At 48.8% G+C, this 21,562-nt stretch overlaps 1 protein-coding gene across 1 annotated transcript in view; it reads right to left on the reverse strand.

Annotated features, from left to right (window-relative positions):
• Nucleotides 1-15,756, reverse strand: part of SH3BGRL (SH3 domain binding glutamate rich protein like) — a 30,803-nt gene extending 15,047 nt beyond the window's left edge. The window contains exon 1 of the mRNA XM_073589919.1: nt 15,470-15,756. Coding sequence (XP_073446020.1) covers nt 15,470-15,514 — 45 coding nt within the window. The 5' untranslated portion in view covers nt 15,515-15,756. The remainder of the gene's footprint in view (nt 1-15,469) is intronic.
• Nucleotides 15,757-21,562: the final 5,806 nt, after the last annotated feature.

The raw sequence follows: 21,562 nt of genomic DNA on the forward strand, positions 1-21,562 counted from the left end.
TGAGTACACCGATACCTCATATATGGTTATAAACCACTGTTTGAGCGCACGGCAGGGCTCAGAAGGGAAGGAGCACCATTTGACTTTTTGAATGGGAAATATGCTGGAATAATTAGCGTTTGCCATGTCGCGTTTGGAGAGCCCCTGTGTGCCTAAACATTGGAGCTCCCCCACAAGTGACCCCATTTTGGAAACTAGACCCTCCAACGAACTTATCTAGATGCATAATGAGCACTTTGAACCCCCAGGTGCTTCACAAATTGATCCGTAAAAAAAGGACTTTTTTCACAAAAATTGTCTTTTAGCCTCAGTTTTTTCATTTTCACATGGGCAACAGGATAAAATGATCCTAAAGTTTGTTGGGCAATTTCTCCTGAGTACATCAATATCTCATATGTGGTCATAAACCACTGTTTGGGCGCACGGCAGGACCCGGAAGAAAAGGAGCACCATTTGACTTTTTGAATGGAAAATTAGCTCCAATCGTTATCGGACACCATGTCGCGTTTGAAGAGCCCCTGTGTGCCTAAACATTGGAGCTCCCCCACAAGTGACCCCATTTTGGAAACTAGACCCCCCAAGGAACTTATCTAGATGTGTAGTGAGCACTTTGAACCCCCAAGTGCTTCACAGAATTTTATAACGCAGAGCAGTGAAAATAAAAAATAATTTTTTTTCCTCAAAGATGATTTTTCAGCCTGCTATTTTTTATTTTCACAAGGCTAACAGGATAAATTAGATCCCTAAAGTTGTTGTTCAGTTTGTCCGGAGTACGCTGGTACCCAATATGTGGGGGGGGGGGGGGGGGGAGACCACTGTTTGGGCACACGGCAGGGCTCAGAATGGAAGGAGCGCCATTTGACTTTTTGAATGGAAAATTAGCTCCAATCATTAGCGGACACCATGTCGTATTTGGAGAGCCCCTGTGTGCCTAAACTTTGGAGCTCCCCCCACAAATGACCCCATTTTGGAAACTAGACCCCCTAAGGAACTTATCTAGATGCATAGTGAGCACTTTTACCCCCCAGGTGCTTCACAGAAGTGTATAACGCAGAGCCGTGAAAATAAAATTATTTTTTTTTCCCTCAAAAAATGATTTTTTAGCCTGCTATTTTTTATTTTCACAATGGTAACAGGAGAAATTGGCTCCCAAAAGTTGTTGTCCAGTTTGTCCTGAGTACGCTGGTACCCCATATGTGGGGGGGAAAAAAATCACTGTTTGGGCACATGTCAGGGCTCGGAAGCGAAGTATTGACGTTTCGAAATGCCGACTTGATGGAATGGTCTGCGGGCGTCATGTTACGTTTGCAGAGCCCCTGATGTACCTAAACAATAGAAACTCCCCACAAGTGACCCCATTTTGGAAACTAGACCCCCCAAGGAGCTTATCTAGATGTGTGGTGAGCACTTTGAACCCCCAAGTGTTTCACAGAAGTTTATAACGCAGAGCTGTTAAAATAAAAAATCATTTTTTTCCCTCAAAAAATGATTTTTAGCCCACAATTTGTTTATTTTCACAAGGGTAACAGGATAAATTGGACCCCAAAAGTTGTCCAGTTTGTCCTGAGTACGAAAAAAATCATTTTTTTTTTCCACAAAAATCATTTTTTAGCCCCGATTTTTCTTATTTTCCCCAAGGGTAACTGGAGAAATTAGACCCCGAAAGTTGTTGTGCAATTTTTCCTGAGTACACCGATACCCCATATGTGGGGGTAAACCACTGTTTGGGCACATGTCGGGGCACGGAATGGAGGGAGCGCTGTTTGACTTTTTGAACGCAAAATTGGCTGGAATAAATCGTGGGGCCATGTTGCGTTGAGACCCCGTGATGTGCCTAAAGAGTCAAAGCCCCTCAATTCTAACGCCAACCCTAACACCAACACACCCCTAACCCAAACCCAGCCCTAATCATAACCCCAACACACCCCTAACCCTAATCACAAACCTAACCCTAATCCCAACCCACCCCTAACCTTAACCCTAATTTCAACCCTAATTCCACCCCTAACCCTATTTCTAACCCTATCTCTAACCCTAATTCCAACCCTAACCCTATTTCTGTTAGGCGTCGAGTTCCTGTCGCTGCACAGCGGGAATCCCGAGCCTTGCTTCCGGCGGTCTCCCATTCCTCTCCAGCCGCAGAGGAGGCTGCTCAGCAGACTCGTCGGTCCCGGTGCTCTGCCCAGACCAGCTCCGTGGGTTTGCTTGCTGCTGCCACCTCCTCTGGCACAGCTATGGTAATGCATGCTGCTCAGCAGCGAGATTCTCCAGGGACTAAGCCCCCATGTCGGGCCACTGAGCATGCCTGTGGAGTGATCTCCCATTGGAGATCGTAGGTCATGTGCTCAGGTCCTGCTTATGTTCGGATTGGCCCATCCGAGAAGCCAGGAAGGTCCCGGACGCTCGCGGCTATAAGAGGTTCGCATGGCCGCTCGGCCATGCGCTAGGATAGACTGTATTTACAGACTATGTGGAGTGAGTGTTGTATGCACGTATGAATGTCTCTGGTGAATGACTCATTAAGAAACCCCTACCCTTGGTACGCATGTGTTGTGCAGCCTAGCCTGCTAGCGCCCAGGCTTAGGTGTAGGTAGGTCTGAGGTTGAGTCAGGCTTTAGTCTTCATCAGTGACTCGGCACGCCTCAGTGCAAGTGCTCCACACTCCATAGCCAGCGTCTATAGCGGTGTTCGCGGTAGAGATGCCTCGTGTTCAGTGGGCCTAGAGGGACTCTAACCCCGTGTCCTTGGGGTAGAGTTCTGTGGCCGTACACTGTGCGCTCTTTTGGCCGGGCTCTGTGAGCTAAACAGGCTCCGGCATCTACGTTCAGCGGTCGTGCGGCTCTGTGAATTATCAGAGTTCGCTCTTGTTCACATTGGGTGAAGTAACCCACGTGTGACTGTTTTCACACCGCTTAATTCTTCCGCCATTATCTAGCAGCAGTGTACCACCTCTGCACGGTGGACCCCGGGCTGCGAACACACCTACTACTATTTTATAATTTGGTGCGTTCCGCCAGCCCTAACAATTTCTATCCCTAACCCCAATTCCAATCCTAACGGAAAAATATATATTTTTTTTTAATTATGTGTGTCTACCTATGAGGGTGATAAACAGGGGGTGCATTTACTTTTTTCTTTTTTTTTTTCATTTTGATCACTGTAAGAGTTTATCACAGTGATCAAAATGAAAAATGAATGGCCAACCGGCAAATTCATGGGCGCCGCCATCTTGGAAAATGGCAGGCGCACTGCGCATGCGCCCCCACAATTTTCCAAGATGGCGGCACCCATGATCCGGGACCCCGGGAGCCACATCAGGACATCAGAGGTACCGGGGGGAAATCGGAAGATGGGGGGGGGGGGAGCAGATGTCGGCGGCAACCGATCGCCGCTGTCCGTCAGTGGCGGGGGCCTATCGCCCCCACCAGTTGGTGTGTGTGTGGGGGGGGGGGTTGGGTCTCTGTGTGTGTCCAGCCATGTCCGATGCTATTGCAGCATCGGCCATGGCTGGATTATAATATTTCACCAAATTTCATTGGTGAAATATTACAAATCGCTCTGATTGGCTGTTAAAAGTGAAACAGCCAATCAGAGCGATTGTAGGCATGTAGGGGCTAAGCCACGCCCCCTGGGGTTAACTCTAAAGGGTCCTGTGTATGCGGGTCGGGTAACCTTTTAGCGACCCCGGTCACCCGACCCGCAGGGGGGCAATCAATTCATGATGCCACATAGGTGTCATGGGTCATATTGGCACGACTTTTCATGACGCCTCCACGGCGTCAAAGGTCAGGGAGGGGTTAAATCGGCTATTTACATTTGATAGACCTCTCACGACTTCCCCATACACAGGAGCACAACTCAGAAGAGCAAAAAGGAGAAAGCTGCTTCCCAGGTTGTGAGGTCCATGGCTATTAGATGGTTATTAGTGGATATATTTTATTTACATTGTCACCTTCTATTTGTAAAACAAATTTTTGTTCCTGAAAACACTAGTGTTTACATGCAGAGGCCAGAGCCTGTTCTGATCTAATACTTCTCAGAGCTGAGGGTTTGTAACAAATATATCCAACCTAAAGAAGACGCACACACAGTTCTTTCTGCAATCATAGTATCTTACAATGTATCATTTTAGCTGCAGTCTGTAGTTCTGGGTACTTACCTCTCAGAGGATTCCTCAGACTGGATACAATTGCAACAAACCTTCAGCTGTAAGAACTATTATAACTGTATACAGGGCCGGACTGGCCAGTTGGCAATTTTGGCAAATGCCAGAAGGGCCTGTCTGGTCGTGGGCCGCCATTTCTGCTACGTTGTTAACAGAATCTGTGTTCTCAAGACACCCATACTGTTAAGAGTTGTGATGGAGCGCAAAGTTGAGATGACTCCGTCACTTACCCCAGCAGGTCACAGGTATCATTAGAAAGATTGGTCTGGTAGTAAATCTTGCTTTCCTCCATCCAGGGTAATATTAGTAGTAATATATCCCCATCTGGAGACTGGGTCACCATGGGCCTGTGTGATTTCAAATGCCAGAGCTAAATTTCAGTCCCAGTCCGTACCTGACTGCACATATTTTCAGCCTCTAGATGTCGAGAGTTTCCCTTCACTCCCTGGAAACAGATGTTGAAAATGGTAAGAAATCAGAACATCGAGTTTGTTACAAAGTTTCAGAACTTCAGCATCTCTGGTGCTTTGGTCCCTGGGACATGTGATTCTACAGCTCTTCTGACAACTCTGCGGTGTGGCTGTCAGCTAACAGTCATAGACCAAGTTCACACATTCAGTATTTGGTCAGTATTTTCCATCAGTATTTGTAACCAGGAGTGGAATAATCAGAGGAAAAGTATAATAAAAACACGTCACCACTTCTGGATTTATCACCCACTCCTTGTTTTGGCTACAAATACTGATGTAAAATACAGACCAAATACTGAACGTGGCTTTATACTGTGTCTGGGACAGGTCTACAACCTTCTTTAGCAGAGAAAACATCACACACCTCCTTATAAAACATACATGCCGGGAGTTGTCCTACTCAGGGATTATGCCTATTTTATTGGCCTAATTTACACAGACATGAAGCAGGTGATCGCACAGGATGAGAAGGGCCACAACAAATCCGGACCCTCCACTGTGGCCCCATGAGGGAGCGGGACCAGCACTGCACTCTCCTCTAAGCCACATTAAGGGGGCGTCCTGGATCTCAGAGGAGACAATGGCGGGTGCGTGCGGCCCGATCGGCAGATGTTCGCGTCTCTTGCTCGGCGCAGGCTGCGCTTTTCTGTTTGCTCAGTAAATACAGGTGAATAGGATGGAGGACAATGAGATGACAGCGCCTCTGCAGTACACAGAGCAGAGTCCGGTCTCTGCAGGTGATACCAAGAAAAACCACTGGGATCAGCTTTCTGTTTGCTGTCAATGAATGGGATCATACTTGTTTACATACAAAGGCTGATAAAATCTAATATACCTCACAGCTGAGTGTTTGTTACAATGTACACTGAAAGCTCAGAAAAGCTTCACTACAGAGGTTTCCTGTGTGCTGGAAGCTCAAGCTGACAGATCAGAACTTCCTTTCAGTGATACATTGTAACAAACCCTCAGCTGATATGGGGACACAACACAATGTGAAAGCACCCTAAGGGTATATGTCTGAAATCCCCCACAAAATGGGGTCCGGACATATGCTCCAACAGGGCCATAGACTGCAATGGTGATAGCAGAGCGAACGTGAGCTCTGCAGCGCACTTTTTATGGGAGTGTGCACCTACAGGAGGAGTCAGGACACAGACGTAGTAGACTGTGTGTCCACCTGGAAAAAGTGCAATGCAGAGCTCACGTTTGCTCTGCCGTCACCACTGCAGTCTATGGTTCCGTCAGCACATGCTTCCAGACCCCAGATTGCGGGAGATTTCAGACTTATGCCTCAACACCATGTGAAAGCACCATTAATGCAAGACAGGTTTTTTAGCAACAAAATTTTCGAGAGAGACTAAGGTAGGACAGGTGATTACAGTCTATTACTCTCTGTTATCAGCCATTTTTGGTGACTGACTGTAGTGTTCAGTAATGTGATGACCAGGAAGTGTGAAAACCTCTGACATCTCCATTAAGTCACATATATGTAGAGACATTTACATCACTTGTGACTGACTGCAGCCCCTGCAATGTTATAATCTCAGGGTTGGAGGTTGAGTGGTCCCTTTAAGGACACCCGCGGTCTACAGTCTGCAGTATAACAGGAGCTTTCCCTCTCAGGCCCCTGAGCTCCTCTGCCCCTCCACCTCCTTTCACACATCAGGATTTGCGCCCTTCAGACTCCATTCACCAGCTAAGCATCCAATTGTGCCCACTCCCCCAGCGCTCCCCACTGCACCCCTCACACTCCATTCACTCCATTGTGCCCCCTCCCTCAGCTCTCCCCACTGCACCACTCACACTCCATTCACCCCAATGTGCTCCCTCCCCCAGCGCTCCCCACTGCGCCACCCACACTCCATTCACACCATGGTGCCCACTCCCACTGCACCCCTCACACTCCATTCACCCCACTGTTCTCCCTCCCCAGCGCTCCCCACTGCACCCCTCACACTCCATTCACCCCATTGTGCCCCCTCCCTCAGCGCTCCCCACTGCACCACTCACACTCCATTCACCCCAATGTGCCCCCTCCCCCAGCGCTCCTCATTGCGCCACTCACACTCCATTCACCCCAATGTGCCCCCTCCCCCAGCGCTCCTCATTGCGCCACTCACACTCCATTCACCCCATGGTGCCCTCTCCCACTGCACCCCTCACACTCCATTCACTCCATTGTGCCCATCAGCCTAAATTCACCCCACTGTTCCCCCTCCCTCAGTGCTCCCCACTCTGCCACACACTCCATTCACCCCAATGTGCCCCTCCCCCCAGAGCTCCCCACTGCACCCCTCACACTCCATTCACCCCATTGTGCCCCCTCCCTCAGCGCTCCCCACTGCACCACTCACACTCCATTCACCCCATTGTGCCCCCTCCCTCAGCGCTCCCCACTGCACCACTCACACTCCATTCACCCCAATGTGCCCCCTCCCCCAGCGCTCCCCACTGTGCCACTCACACTCCATTCACCCCAATGTGCCCCTCCCCCAGCGCTCCCCACTGTGCCACTCACACTCCATTCACCCCATTGTGCCCCCTCCCTCAGTGCTCCCCACTGCACCACTCACACTCCATTCACCCCAATGTGCCCCCTCCCCCAGCGCTCCCCACTGTGCCACTCACACTCCATTCACCCCATTGTGCCCCCTCCCTCAGTGCTCCCCACTGCACCACTCACACTCCATTCACCCCATTGTGCTGCTCAGACTCCATTCACCCCTATTATGCCCCCTCCACCAGCGCTCCTCACTGCGCCCCTCTCTGGTGAGGCCCCTTCCTCTATGTAGATTGTGAGCTCCCAGGTCCAGAGCTCCTTATTGTCCGGATGCAGCTTCTTGACAGATGTGCAAACTGATACCCAGCAGCCGGACGGCAGCGGCGCACAGATGGCGACTGTCAGGGGTCTTTAATTATTGGCAGATGTTTCAGGGTCCAACTCAAATTCTGTTTCTGGGAAAGCTGGGTGACAACGAATATGGTCGCCATCACTTCTGGTACAGACCAATGACCCAGCTTTCCCAGAAGCAGATATCTGGATCCATTGAGTGGCTCAGCGGAGAATACTGATAATTGAGGACGCCGCTCATTATTGCTCACCCCGGCTGCCAGTAACATGGCGTGGCGCTCCATATAATCTGCGCACTGGGGTGATATGACAATGGCGGTCACATCTCCAGAGTCGTGGATGCGTTACAGGGCGAGGCGGGCGCAGCCTCCAGAACTTTATAGGGATCAGCGGCGCTTTACTGCGCCATAATAAAACTAATTTACACGGAAACAGGAGGTTCTATGACTTTCCGGATAACTAAAGCAGAGCTGACACAAACCCGACACAACGGACAGTACCGGGGCCACACTGGCCCCACACAGGACAGGTCTGTGGCCCCTCAGTGGGAGATCAGGAGGGCGCAGGCTCCTGTGGTCCATTGTCAGCAATCGCCTGTAAATATGCCTGGTGGTTCAATTTCATGCCATTTCAAGATCTCTGCTTGTTGTCATTGAATCCATGCTTGTACCCAGAGCCTGACAACCTGTCTGGACGTAAAACCTCGCACTGCTGAGGGATTGTCAGGAATGTATCCAGTCTAGCTCCTCTGAAAAATATACATTCCCCCAGACTGTTACAATGTATCAGTGCAGAAAAAAGGTCACAAACTAACAGGACAAGAGAGAATTGTGCAATTGTTGTGCTTACTAGACTGATACACTGTGACAAACCCTCAGCACCAGCGACGAAGGCCAGGACAGGGCGGATTCTGAACCCTTAAATGTCACCTTTCACCGGAAGCAACCAGAAACGCAAACGTCAGAAAGTTGCAAAACTTCTCCAAAAACTATAAAACGTAAAAAGAGAAGAAACTTTAGTGTCACTGTTTGTGGAGGGCTGTGCGCTGCTGGAACCCACCACTATCCAGCAAGAGTTAATAACTCCCACCATCTGCAGCTGGAAGCCTGATGTAAATCTCTTCTCTATTCTACACAAAGCCTGGCTGACATTCTGTAACCGACCCACAGCAGCAAAAAATCCCCTCCCCCGGCCGCAGTCACAGAGCCCCCCCCCCCATTATACCAGACTGTACATATCTACAGAGCTGGGACCCCCCTTATACCAGACTGTACATATCTACAGAGCGGGGTCCCCCCTTATACCAGACTGTACATATCTACAGAGCGGGGTCCCCCCATTATATCAGACTGTACATATCTACAGAGCGGGGACCCCCCTTATACCAGACTGTACATATCTACAGAGCGGGGTACCCCCTTATATCAGACTGTACATATCTACAGAGCGGGGTACCCCCTTATACCAGACTGTACATATCTACAGAGCGGGGACCCCCCTTATACCAGACTGTACATATCTACAGAGCGGGGTCCCCCCTTATACCAGACTGTACATATCTACAGAGCGGGGTCCCCCCATTATATCAGACTGTACATATCTACAGAGCGGGGACCCCCCTTATACCAGACTGTACATATCTACAGAGCGGGGTACCCCCATTATACCAGACTGTACATATCTACAGAGCGGGGACCCCCCTTATACCAGACTGTACATATCTACAGAGCGGGGTCCCCCCTTATACCAGACTGTACATATCTACAGAGCGGGGTCCCCCCATTATATCAGACTGTACATATCTACAGAGCGGGGACCCCCCTTATACCAGACTGTACATATCTACAGAGCGGGGTACCCCCTTATACCAGACTGTACATATCTACAGAGCGGGGACCCCCTTATATCAGACTGTACATATCTACAGAGCGGGGACCCCCCTTATACCAGACTGTACATATCTACAGAGCGGGGCCCCCCATTATATCAGACTGTACATATCTACAGAGCGGGGACCCCCCTTATACCAGACTGTACATATCTACAGAGCGGGGACCCCCCATTATATCAGACTGTACATATCTACAGAGCGGGGACCCCCCATTATATCAGACTGTACATATCTACAGAGCGGGGTCCCCCCTTATACCAGACTGTACATATCTACAGAGCGGGGTCCCCCCTTATACCAGACTGTACATATCTACAGAGCGGGGTCCCCCCATTATATCAGACTGTACATATCTACAGAGCAGGGACCCCCCATTATACCAGACTGTACAAATCTACAGAGCGGGGTACCCCCTTATACCAGACTGTACATATCTACAGAGCGGGGACCCCCTGTTATACCAGACTGTACATATCTACAGAGCGGGGTCCCCCCTTATACCAGACTGTACATATCTACAGAGCGGGGACCCCCTATATAAAAGACTGTACATATCTACAGAACGGGGACCCCCCTGTTATACCAGACTGTACCTATTTTATAAAGGGGGGGTCCCCGCTCTGTAAAGACTGTACATATCTACAGAGCGGGGACCCCCCCTTATAAAAGACTGTACATATCTACAGAGCGGGGACCCCCTTTATACCAGACTGTACATATCTACAGAGCGGGGTCCCCCCATTATATCAGACTGTACATATCTACAGAGCGGGGTCCCCCCTTATACCAGACTGTACATATCTACAGAGCGGGGTCCCCCCTTATACCAGACTGTACATATCTACAGAGCGGGGCCCCCCATTATATCAGACTGTACATATTTACAGAGCGGGGACCCCCCTTATACCAGACTGTACATATCTACAGAGCGGGGCCCCCCCATTATATCAGACTGTACATATCTACAGAGCGGGGACCCCCCTTATACCAGACTGTATATGTACAGTCTGATATAAGGGGGGGCCCCGCTCTGTAGATATGTACAGTCTGGTATAAGGGGGGTCCCCGCTCTGTAGATATGTACAGTCTGGTATAAGGGGGGTCCCCGCTCTGTAGATATGTACAGTCTGGTATAAGGGGGTCCCCGCTCTGTAGATATGTACAGTCTGGTATAAAGGGGGTCCCCGCTCTGTAGATATGTACAGTCTGGTATAAGGGGGGTCCCCGCTCTGTAGATATGTACAGTCTGGTATAATGGGGGGGCCCCGCTCTGTAGATATCTACAGAGCGGGGACCCCCCTTATACCAGACTGTACATATCTACAGAGCGGGGACCCCCTTTATACCAGACTGTACATATCTACAGAGCGGGGTCCCCCCATTATATCAGACTGTACAAATCTACAGAGCAGGGACCCCCCATTATATCAGACTGTACAAATCTACAGAGCGGGGTCCCCCCTTATACCAGACTGTACATATCTACAGAGCGGGGTCCCCCCTTATACCAGACTGTACATATCTACAGAGCGGGGTCCCCCCTTATACCAGACTGTACATATCTACAGAGCGGGGTCCCCCTATTATATCAGACTGTACATATCTACAGAGCAGGGACCCCCCATTATACCAGACTGTACAAATCTACAGAGCGGGGTACCCCCTTATACCAGACTGTACATATCTACAGAGCGGGGTCCCCCCTTATACCAGACTGTACATATCTACAGAGCGGGGACCCCCTGTTATACCAGACTGTACATATCTACAGAGCGGGGTCCCCCCTTATACCAGACTGTACATATCTACAGAGCGGGGACCCCCTATACCAGACTGTACATATCTACAGAGCGGGGACCCCCTATATAAAAGACTGTACATATCTACAGAACGGGGACCCCCCTGTTATACCAGACTGTACCTATTTTATAAAGGGGGGTCCCCGCTCTGTAAAGACTGTACATATCTACAGAGCTGGGACCCCCCCTTATAAAAGACTGTACATATCTACAGAGCGGGGACCCCGCTTATAAAAGACTGTACATATCTACAGAGCGGGGTCCCCCCTTATACCAGACTGTACATATCTACAGAGCGGGGCCCCCCATTATATCAGACTGTACATATTTACAGAGCGGGGACCCCCCTTATACCAGACTGTACATATCTACAGAGCGGGGCCCCCCCATTATATCAGACTGTACATATCTACAGAGCGGGGACCCCCCTTATACCAGACTGTATATGTACAGTCTGATATAAGGGGGGGCCCCGCTCTGTAGATATGTACAGTCTGGTATAAGGGGGGTCCCCGCTCTGTAGATATGTACAGTCTGGTATAAGGGGGGTCCCCGCTCTGTAGATATGTACAGTCTGGTATAAAGGGGGTCCCCGCTCTGTAGATATGTACAGTCTGGTATAAGGGGGGTCCCCGCTCTGTAGATATGTACAGTCTGGTATAAGGGGGGTCCCCGCTCTGTAGATATGTACAGTCTGATATAATGGGGGGGCCCCGCTCTGTAGATATCTACAGAGCGGGGACCCCCTTATACCAGACTGTACATATCTACAGAGCGGGGACCCCCTTTATACCAGACTGTACATATCTACAGAGCGGGGTCCCCCCATTATATCAGACTGTACAAATCTACAGAGCAGGGACCCCCCATTATATCAGACTGTACAAATCTACAGAGCGGGGTCCCCCCTTATACCAGACTGTACATATCTACAGAGCGGGGTCCCCCCTTATACCAGACTGTACATATCTACAGAGCGGGGTCCCCCCTTATACCAGACTGTACATATCTACAGAGCGGGGTCCCCCTATTATATCAGACTGTACATATCTACAGAGCAGGGACCCCCCATTATACCAGACTGTACAAATCTACAGAGCGGGGTCCCCCCTTATACCAGACTGTACATATCTACAGAGCGGGGTCCCCCCTTATACCAGACTGTACATATCTACAGAGCGGGGACCCCCTGTTATACCAGACTGTACATATCTACAGAGCGGGGTCCCCCCTTATACCAGACTGTACATATCTACAGAGCGGGGACCCCCTATACCAGACTGTACATATCTACAGAGCGGGGACCCCTATATAAAAGACTGTACATATCTACAGAACGGGGACCCCCCTGTTATACCAGACTGTACCTATTTTATAAGGGGGGGTCCCCGCTCTGTAAAGACTGTACATATCTACAGAGCTGGGACCCCCCCTTATGAAAGACTGTACATATCTACAGAGCGGGGACCCCGCTTATAAAAGACTGTACATATCTACAGAGCGGGGTCCCCCCTTATACCAGACTGTACATATCTACAGAACGGGGACCCCCCTGTTATACCAGACTGTACCTATTTACAGAGCGGGGACCCCCCCTTATAAAAGACTATACATATCTACAGAACGGGGACCCCCCTTATAAAAGACTGTACATATCTACAGAGCGGGGACCCCCCCTTATAAAAGACTGTACATATCTACAGAGCGGGGTCCCCCCTTATACCAGACTGTACATATCTACAGAACGGGGACCCCCCTGTTATACCAGACTGTACCTATTTACAGAGCGGGGACCCCCCCTTATAAAAGACTGTACATATCTACAGAACGTGGACCCCCTGTTATACCAGACTGTACCTATTTACAGAGCGGGGACCCCCCCTTATAAAAGACTGTACTTATCTACAGAGCAGGGACCCCCCTGTTATACCAGACTGTACCTATCTACAGAGCGGGGACCCCCCTGTTATACCAGACTGTACCTATCTACAGAGCAGGGACCCCCTTTATAAAAGACTGTACATATCTACAGAGCGAGGACCCCCTTTATAAAAGTCTGCACATTTCTACAGAGCGGGGTCCCCCTTATACCAGACTGAACATATCTACAGAGCAGGGTCCCTTTATATCATCAACATTATGGCTGGTCCATACAATCAGGGCAACTGTTACCACCCACCTTTCGTGTCTCCCTCTTTCCTTATAGACTGTAAGCTTGCGAGCAGGGCCCTCATTCCTCTTGGTATTTGTTATAATCTATGTGATTATTGTTATGCTGTAATGTATATTGTCTGTACAAGTCCCCTCTGAAATGTAAAGTGCTGCGGAATATGTCGGCGCTATAGAAATAAAATTTATTATTATTATCAGACTTTACATATATAGAGATTGGGGTCCTCCTTATACTAGACTGTACATACAGCTCTGGCAAAAATTGAGACCACTGAAAAATTTTCAGTTTGTCTGCTTTTTCTCTTTATAGGTATATTTTTGAGTAAAATGTAAATTGCTCTTTTATTCTATAAACTACTGACAACATGTCTCCGAATTTCCAAGCACTAAATTTTGTATTTATCTGCAGAAAATGAGAAATGGTCAAAATAAACAGTCCTCAGAGTTGGGGAACATTGCCTGAACAGAAGGAATCAAATGTTTTTCCAGGATAACCTTGTATGCGGCTTGATTCATACGTCCTTCGCAAAGATTAACCTGCCCAATTCCTGTCTTGCTGAAGCATCCCCAGATCATCACCGATCCACCACCAAATTTCACAGTGGGTGCAAAACACTGTGGCTTGTACATCTCTCCAGGTCTCCATCTAACCATTAGACGACCAGGTGTTGGACAAAGCTGAAATTTAGACTCATCAGAGAAGATTACCTTACTCCAGTCCTCTATGGTCCAATCCTTATGGTCTTTGGCAAACTTCAGCCTGGCCCCCCTTTGCTTCTCATTGATGAAAGGCTTTTTTCTACCTTTACATGACTTGAGCTCTGCCTCTAGGAGCCTGTTATGAACTGTTTTTGCCATGCACTTCACCCCAGCTTCCATTTGCCATTCCTTTTGTAGGTCACTTGATGTCATCCTGCGGTTGCTGAGTGACATTTGAATAAGATGACGGTCATCCCGGTCAGTGGAGAGTCGTTTTCGCCCTCTGATGGTCTGTAGCTTTTTTGTCCTAAATGTCTGCTGCTTGACCTTGTTGTAGTGGACTGCAGTCTTAGAAATTTTAAGGATGGAAGAAACATGACGCTCACTGTGTCCCTCTGAAAAACAGCCAGAATTGAGTCCTTTTCCTCACTCAAGACTTTTCAACTCCTTCGGCATAAAGTTAAAAGTTATTTTTTCATTCCTATTACTTTTGGGATATTACTAGCACTTGTTTTGCCATCCAGCTTGTGATATTGCAAGAGGATTGTGAACACCACAGCAGGGGTTTTTATACTTTCCTTCGTTAAATAAGATTTGGTTCAGGTGATCACCTAATCAGAAGCACATTAAGTAGACTGAGGTGTACTCTGGTTGGAATTCAACTGACACTGGAATGGAATGGCTGTCAGACATGTAGAGAAGCTGATTTTTATAAAACTGTGCAGTGGTCTCTTAATTTTTGCCAGAGCTGTATATACAGATCGGGGTCCCCCCTTATACCAGACTGTACATATCTACAGAGCGGGAACCCCCCCCTTATACCAGACTGTACATATCTACAGAGCGGGAACCACCCCCTTATATCAGACTGTACATATCTACAGAGCAGGGACCCCCCCCTTATATCAGACTGTACATATCTACAGAGCAGGGACCCCCCCCTTATATCAGACTGTACATATCTACAGAGCAGGGACCCCCCCCTTATATCAGACTGTACATATCTACAGAGCAGGGACCCCCCCCCCTTATATCAGACTGTACATATCTACAGAGCAGGGACCCCCCCTTATATAAGACTGCATATATCTACAGAGTGGGGTCTCTACTTATACCAGACTGTACATTTCTACAGAGCAGGGCCCCCCCTTATATCACATTGTACATATCTACAGAGCGGTACAGTATTAGGACCCTCTGCTGTCCAGTAGTTTATCACAATGCTGCCCCTTTATGTGTCTGTGACAGAAGCTGGCTTGGAAGGGGATGTGGCCCCTTTTATCTTGGGTCCCCGAGTGACTGCACAGGTTGCACCAATGATCTGTCCAACTCGGCCCCCCATTATATCAGACTGTAAATATCAACAAACCAGCCCCCATTAATGTGCAGTACGGCGTCTCCTCCAGACCCTCAACTTCTTACCGACACAGATCCAGAAGAACTTGCGATGTAAACCTTGATGACCATCCTGGATGCTCCGCTGGAATCTGTGGGGTGCTGTACGCTCCGTTGAGCTCTGTGGGGTGCTGTACGCTCCGCTGAGCTCTGTGGGGTCGTGGATGCTCTGCAGCTGCTGGCTGTGGGCTCTGTGATGTTCTGCAGCTGCTTGCAGTGTGATGCTCTGCTCTGCACACTGGGAGGTTCTGCACTTTTTTCTTCACTCAGCTTTATTCCTCGGTTTCTCTGCACACTCTGCTTCACTCTGGGAAATTTCCTGGAAGATTGTCTTTATTCACAGTTAACCCTTGGCCCGCAGTTCTGGTCTGATGGCGTTAACCCCTTCAGGGCATGCTCCCTCAGTGCACGCCCCTCCCAGGACTCTCCCCCCCTTTGTGTATGGCAGTTTTTTTAGTTTTTTGTGTCTTGAAATGCAGATGATAAAAAGTGGAATAAATCCGCATATGAAACACACGGTTACATCAGACAGCCACATCTCTCTGCTTGCTGTCAGTGTACAGGACCATTCCTGATCACATGGAAACCCTTCTGGTCCTAACACTGCTCACAGATGATCGGTAACCTGGGTTAGACTGGCCCACAGGAGAATAGGGGAATCCCTCGGTGGGCCCCTGTGCACATCTGGGCCCCAGACGCACTGTATGGGCAGTACTTGGCATAATTCACTCTGTACAGAAAAAAAGCAGCATGTCATCATTCATTAACCAAACTACCCAGCTTGTTATTATATAGAGGCAGGGTCGGACTGGGCCACCGGAGAACCGGAGGATTCTCCGGTGGGCCCAGGCACTGACACCTCCTGGCATATATGGCCAGCTGCTTACATCCCCTGCTGCTCCAGGAGCTCCCAGCCAGTGGCGTGTTGCTAATAGTGGCACACCACACAGCTGCTATGGGGGCCCCCGGTGCCAGCAGAGCAGCAGCGGCTGACAGGAAGCCAAAGCTTGTTCCCGCTGCTAAAGTGAAATGAATATTCACGCTTCCCTAGCCCCCATGGGCGTGGAGAGGAGTGAATATTAAGCCGGCAGTATTTGCCGCAGGCTGCGGATAAGGCCTGTTTCACAATTCAGTTTTTTTTGTGTCAGTTAAAATCCGCCAAAATGGCGGAAAGCGGATCCGTTGCTAACTGATGTGAACGGATGCCACGGGATCCGTTTTTTTGACGGATCCAATGAATGAAGAATTTTAAAGGAAAGAGAGAGAGAGAATTTTGTGTCCGCCAGAAATGATTTCAGGGTTAAATTTCCTCCTGACTTCATTCCTCCGGGCATGCGCTGTATAAAAATACGGATCCTGCAGTAGAAAAAACGTTGCATGGTCCGTCCAGGCATCTCGGCGGACGCAAAAAAATTGACGGATCCGCAAAAAAAGGATCCAACGGATGGCCATCCGTCAAGATCCGCCGGTAATGCAAGTCAACGGGGAAAAACGGATCCGCCAAAATAAATGGCGGATCCGTTTTTTTTGCAAAAACGGCAGATTTTGACTGATGGTCAAAAACTGAAGCGTGAAACATCCCTAACACTGCCTGCCTCTCTCTCCCATCATTCCCCTCTTTTTCTGACACAGTGGGTGTGCGATGACATCACTTTATCGCGTCCCCACTGTGTGCCAGGCCGACTGCAGCGCAGCTCCTGCCATTGGATCAGAGCCACCACCAGAATCAGTGTGGGAGCGAGGAGGAAAGCTGAGTATATGAGGGGGCACCATGATATATCCCACATGAGGGGGGCAGCATGATACCCCGCATGAGGGGGGCAGCATGATACCCCATATGAGGGGGCGGCATGATACCCCATATGAGGGGGCGGCATGATACCCCATATGAGGGGGCGGCATGATACCCCGTATAACGGGGGGGGGGCAGCATGATACCCCATGGATGGGCAGCATGATACCCTATGAGGGGGGGCTGCATTATATTCTGGGGGGGCTACAGCATATTCTTTGGGGGGGCTGTATTATACCATATGAAGGGGGTTGCATTATACCCTATGGGGGGGCTACATTATATCTTATGAGGGGGTTGCATTATACTCTATGGGGGCTGCATTATATTCTATGAGGAGGGCCACATTATACTATATGAGATCTGCATTACATTCTGTGAGAGGGGCTACTCTATATACTATGGGAGGGCTGCATTGTACCCTATGAGGGGGCTATTTATATTCTATGAGGGGGTCTACCCCAACCCCTGCTACATAATAAAGACGTGTACTACCTTAAATTATAACCTGATATTAGCGTATTTTACCGCACAATTGGTGATCTTGTATTTATTTCTATGTAGCTACATAGTAGGCCCCAAGAATCATTTTCTCTGGTGGGCCCAAGGTGTTCCAGTCCGACACTGTATAGAAGTAGAGGTAAATTAGTGAACGAGGGTCGTGTAGTATTTGTATGCAGGTGAAAAGGCCCCCCCAAAGTGAATGTTACTGGTGGGCCCTTGACACCCCAATCCGATACTGCTGGTAACTAAATCCCCCAAAGGTGCAGACGTCCCCTCCTGTCCTACACATCCCACAGCTGAGGGTTTGCTACTATTGCATCCAGTCTAGGCAATCCTCTATGAGCTAAGCACATCCGCAGCATCAATCGGTCTCCTGCAGGATTCGTTGCAATGTATCAGTGCTGGAGACCAAAAAAGACTGTGTAGACTGCATACAACTGTAACAAATCCTCAGCTGTGAGAAGCATTTACATGAGGCCAGGGTCCTCCTTTTTTCTCTGTTCATTTCTGCCCCATATTGGGATGATGAGTACAGTAGTGCTGGGAATTAGGAAATGAGAGGGGAGCGATGAGCTGCGGATGGCACCTGTGATATGTAGACGGTGCCCTGTACCATTAAGTCCCGATCACATGACCTGAAGAGACTGCAGATTTGCATGATTTCTCAGTGGTCGGTTTCGTGCTTGGTAAACATTGGGTCGCTTCTGGTGATCACTCCTAACACTAAACCTTGGCGCTGTTCACATTATCAACTCAGAGATTTAAAAAAATGTCCGTGCAGCTGCCACGAGGCCCCTGCTGAGCGGGGGCCCAACACTGAACTTCTTCCCCTGCAGTGAGTTTCATGCGTTGCCACTAGTCTCCACTAATGGAAGCTCACTATAGAGTTTCGTACTAGCTGTATACAGCCATGTACAGAGAGCTCCCCCTAGTGGTGGCTGAGTGAAGGCAGCATAATATTCATTAGAGCTCCCCCTAGTGGTAGTACTTGGGAGACAGAATTATATCACTCATCAGTAGGGCTCCCCCTATTGGTGGCCGTGGGGAAGTAGCATTATATCATTCATCAGTAGAGCTCCCCCTAGTGGTGGCCGTGGGGAGGTAGCATTATATCATTTATCAGTAGAGCTCCTCCTAGTGGTGGCCGTGAGGAGGTAGCATTATATCATTCATCAGTAGAGCACCCCCTAGTGGTGGCCGTGGGGAGGTAGCATTATATCATTCATCAGTAGAGCTCCCCCTAGTGGTGGCCATGGGGAGGTAGCATATCATTCATCAGTAGAGCTCCCCCTAGTGGTGGCCGTGGGGAGGTAGCATTATATCATTCATCAGTAGAGCTCCCCCTAGTGGTGGCTGTGGGGAGGTAGCATTATATCATTCATCAGTAGAGCTCCCCCTAGTGATGGCTGTGGGGAGGTAGCATTATATCATTCATCAGTAGAGCTCGCCCTAGTGGTGGCCGTGGGGAGGTAGCATTATATCATTCATCAGTAGAGCTCCCCCTAGTGATGGCCTTGGGGAGGTAGCATTATATCATTCATCAGTAGAGCTCCCCTAGTGGTGGCCGTCAGGAGGTAGCATTATATCATTCATCAGTAGAGCTCCCCCTAGTGATGGCTGTGGGGAGGTAGCATTATATCATTCATCAGTAGAGCTCGCCCTAGTGGTGGCCGTGGGGAGGTAGCATTATATCATTCATCAGTAGAGCTCCCCCTAGTGATGGCCTTGGGGAGGTAGCATTATATCATTCATCAGTAGAGCTCCCCTAGTGGTGGCCGTCAGGAGGTAGCATTATATCATTCATCAGTAGAGCTCCCCCTAGTGGTGGCCGTGGGGAGGTAGCATTATATCATTCATCAGTAGAGCTCCCCCTAGTGGTGGCCGTGGGGAGGTAGGATTATATCATTCATCAGTAGAGCACCCCCTAGTGGTGGCCGTGGGGAGGTAGGATTATATCATTCATCAGTAGAGCTCCCCCTAGTGGTGGCCGTGGGGAGCTAGCATTATATCATTCATCAGTAGAGCTCCCCCTAGTGGTGGCCGTGGGGAGGTAGCATTATATCATTCATCAGTAGAGTTCGCCCTAGAGGTGGCCGTGGGGAGGTAGCATTATATCATTCATCAGTAGAGCTCCCCTTAGTGGTGGCCATGGGGAGGTAGCATTATAGCATTCATCAGTAGAGCTCCCCCTAGTGGTGGCTGTGGGGAGGTAGCATTATATCATTCATCAGTAGAGCTCCCCCTAGTGATGGCCGTGGGGAGGTAGCATTATATCATTCATCAGTAGAGCTCCCCCTAGTGGTGGCCGTGGGGAGGTAGCATTATATCATTCATCAGTAGAGCTCCCCCTAGTGGAGGTAGCATTATATCTATCATTCATGATAATCTCTTTAAGGCTAAGTGCACATGTAGCAGAAAATTTCTGCTGAAAAACCTGACTCCCTTCCCAGAAACCGCGCTTTTTTTCGGCGCGTTTTCTGCATGGTTTTTGCACAAAAAATGCGCGGTTTATATGGAATTTTTTCCACACGTTTTCAAGACGCATAGTACTAGCCAGAAACGTGGAAAAATCCACGAAATTAATGAGCATGCTGCGTTTTTTACCATGAAGCGGTTTTTCACGGTAAAAAACGCATCAATGTGCACAAAAAGTGCAAAATGCATAGAAATGACCGGGAAGCTTATTTTTAGCGGTTTTATAGCGGTTTTATTGGAAAATCCGCTAAAAAACCGCTGTGTGAACACAGCCTCACAATAAGGCCATGGAAGAGGCCAGGAGCCATTTGGTGAGCTGCATTTCTTGCTACATGTTCACAGACTTACCAGTGGAAAAGCCAATGTTCACATGCCACAAATGCAAGCTTGTGTCCCTGTTGGAGGAAAAGTTGCAAAATCTCGAAGAGAGATTAGCTACATTGAAGATCATTAAGGAAGGCGAAGAGTTCTTGGACAGAGCAGAATTATCTCTTCATGTTACAGAAAGAGAAGAAATTCGAAGTGCACCTGAAGAAACAGAGGAATGGAGACATGTGACCCAGAGAAGCAGGAGGATCAGGAGGCAGTCAGCACCCATACTGCTCAGGAACCAGTACCAGGCTCTCATGCAGGAAAACAATGAAGAAATACATCAGGATAAGACTTTGCCAACAAACAGCAACCTTGTACGCCTTCAGAGTCCTCCTGGATGGAGAAAGAAAAATGTTGTGAAGAAGAAACGGAGAGTGGTGGTCATGGGGGATTCCCTGTTGAGAGGAACAGAGGCCGCTATCTGCAGACCGGATATAACTTCAAGAGAAATGTGCTGTCTTCCAGGTGCAAAAATTAAAGATGTGTCTGACAGGATATCAGGACTCTTCAGACCTACAGATGACTACCCATTCCTGCTAATACAACCCCTGGCAATAATTATGGAATCACCGGCCTTGGTGGATGTTCATTCAGTTGTTTAATTTTGTAGAAAAAAATCAGATCACAGACCTGGCACAAAACTAAAGTCATTTCAAATGTCAACTTTCTGGCTTTAAGAAACACTAAAAGAAATCAAGAACAAAAAGTGTGGTAGTCAGTAATGGTTACTTTTTTTAACCAAACATAGGGGAAACATTTTGGAATCACTCAATTCTGAGGAAAAAAATTATGGAATCACCCTTCCAGGGGGCCGAATACTTTCGCAAGGCACTGTAATTCACTCCGTGATCCAGAAATCCAAATCGTTGCTGACGGCACCATCAACGTAGCCAGTTGTTCACCTGCAGAATCTTATTCCACCTCCTTGTTCCATGGCCATTAGTCATTTAGGACAACATTGGATCATTCCGAGATCC

This window comes from Dendrobates tinctorius, unplaced genomic scaffold (genome assembly GCF_039654945.1).
Source record: "Dendrobates tinctorius isolate UK_male_01 unplaced genomic scaffold, ASM3965494v1 ptg000114l, whole genome shotgun sequence".
Classification (NCBI taxonomy): domain Eukaryota; kingdom Metazoa; phylum Chordata; class Amphibia; order Anura; family Dendrobatidae; genus Dendrobates; species Dendrobates tinctorius.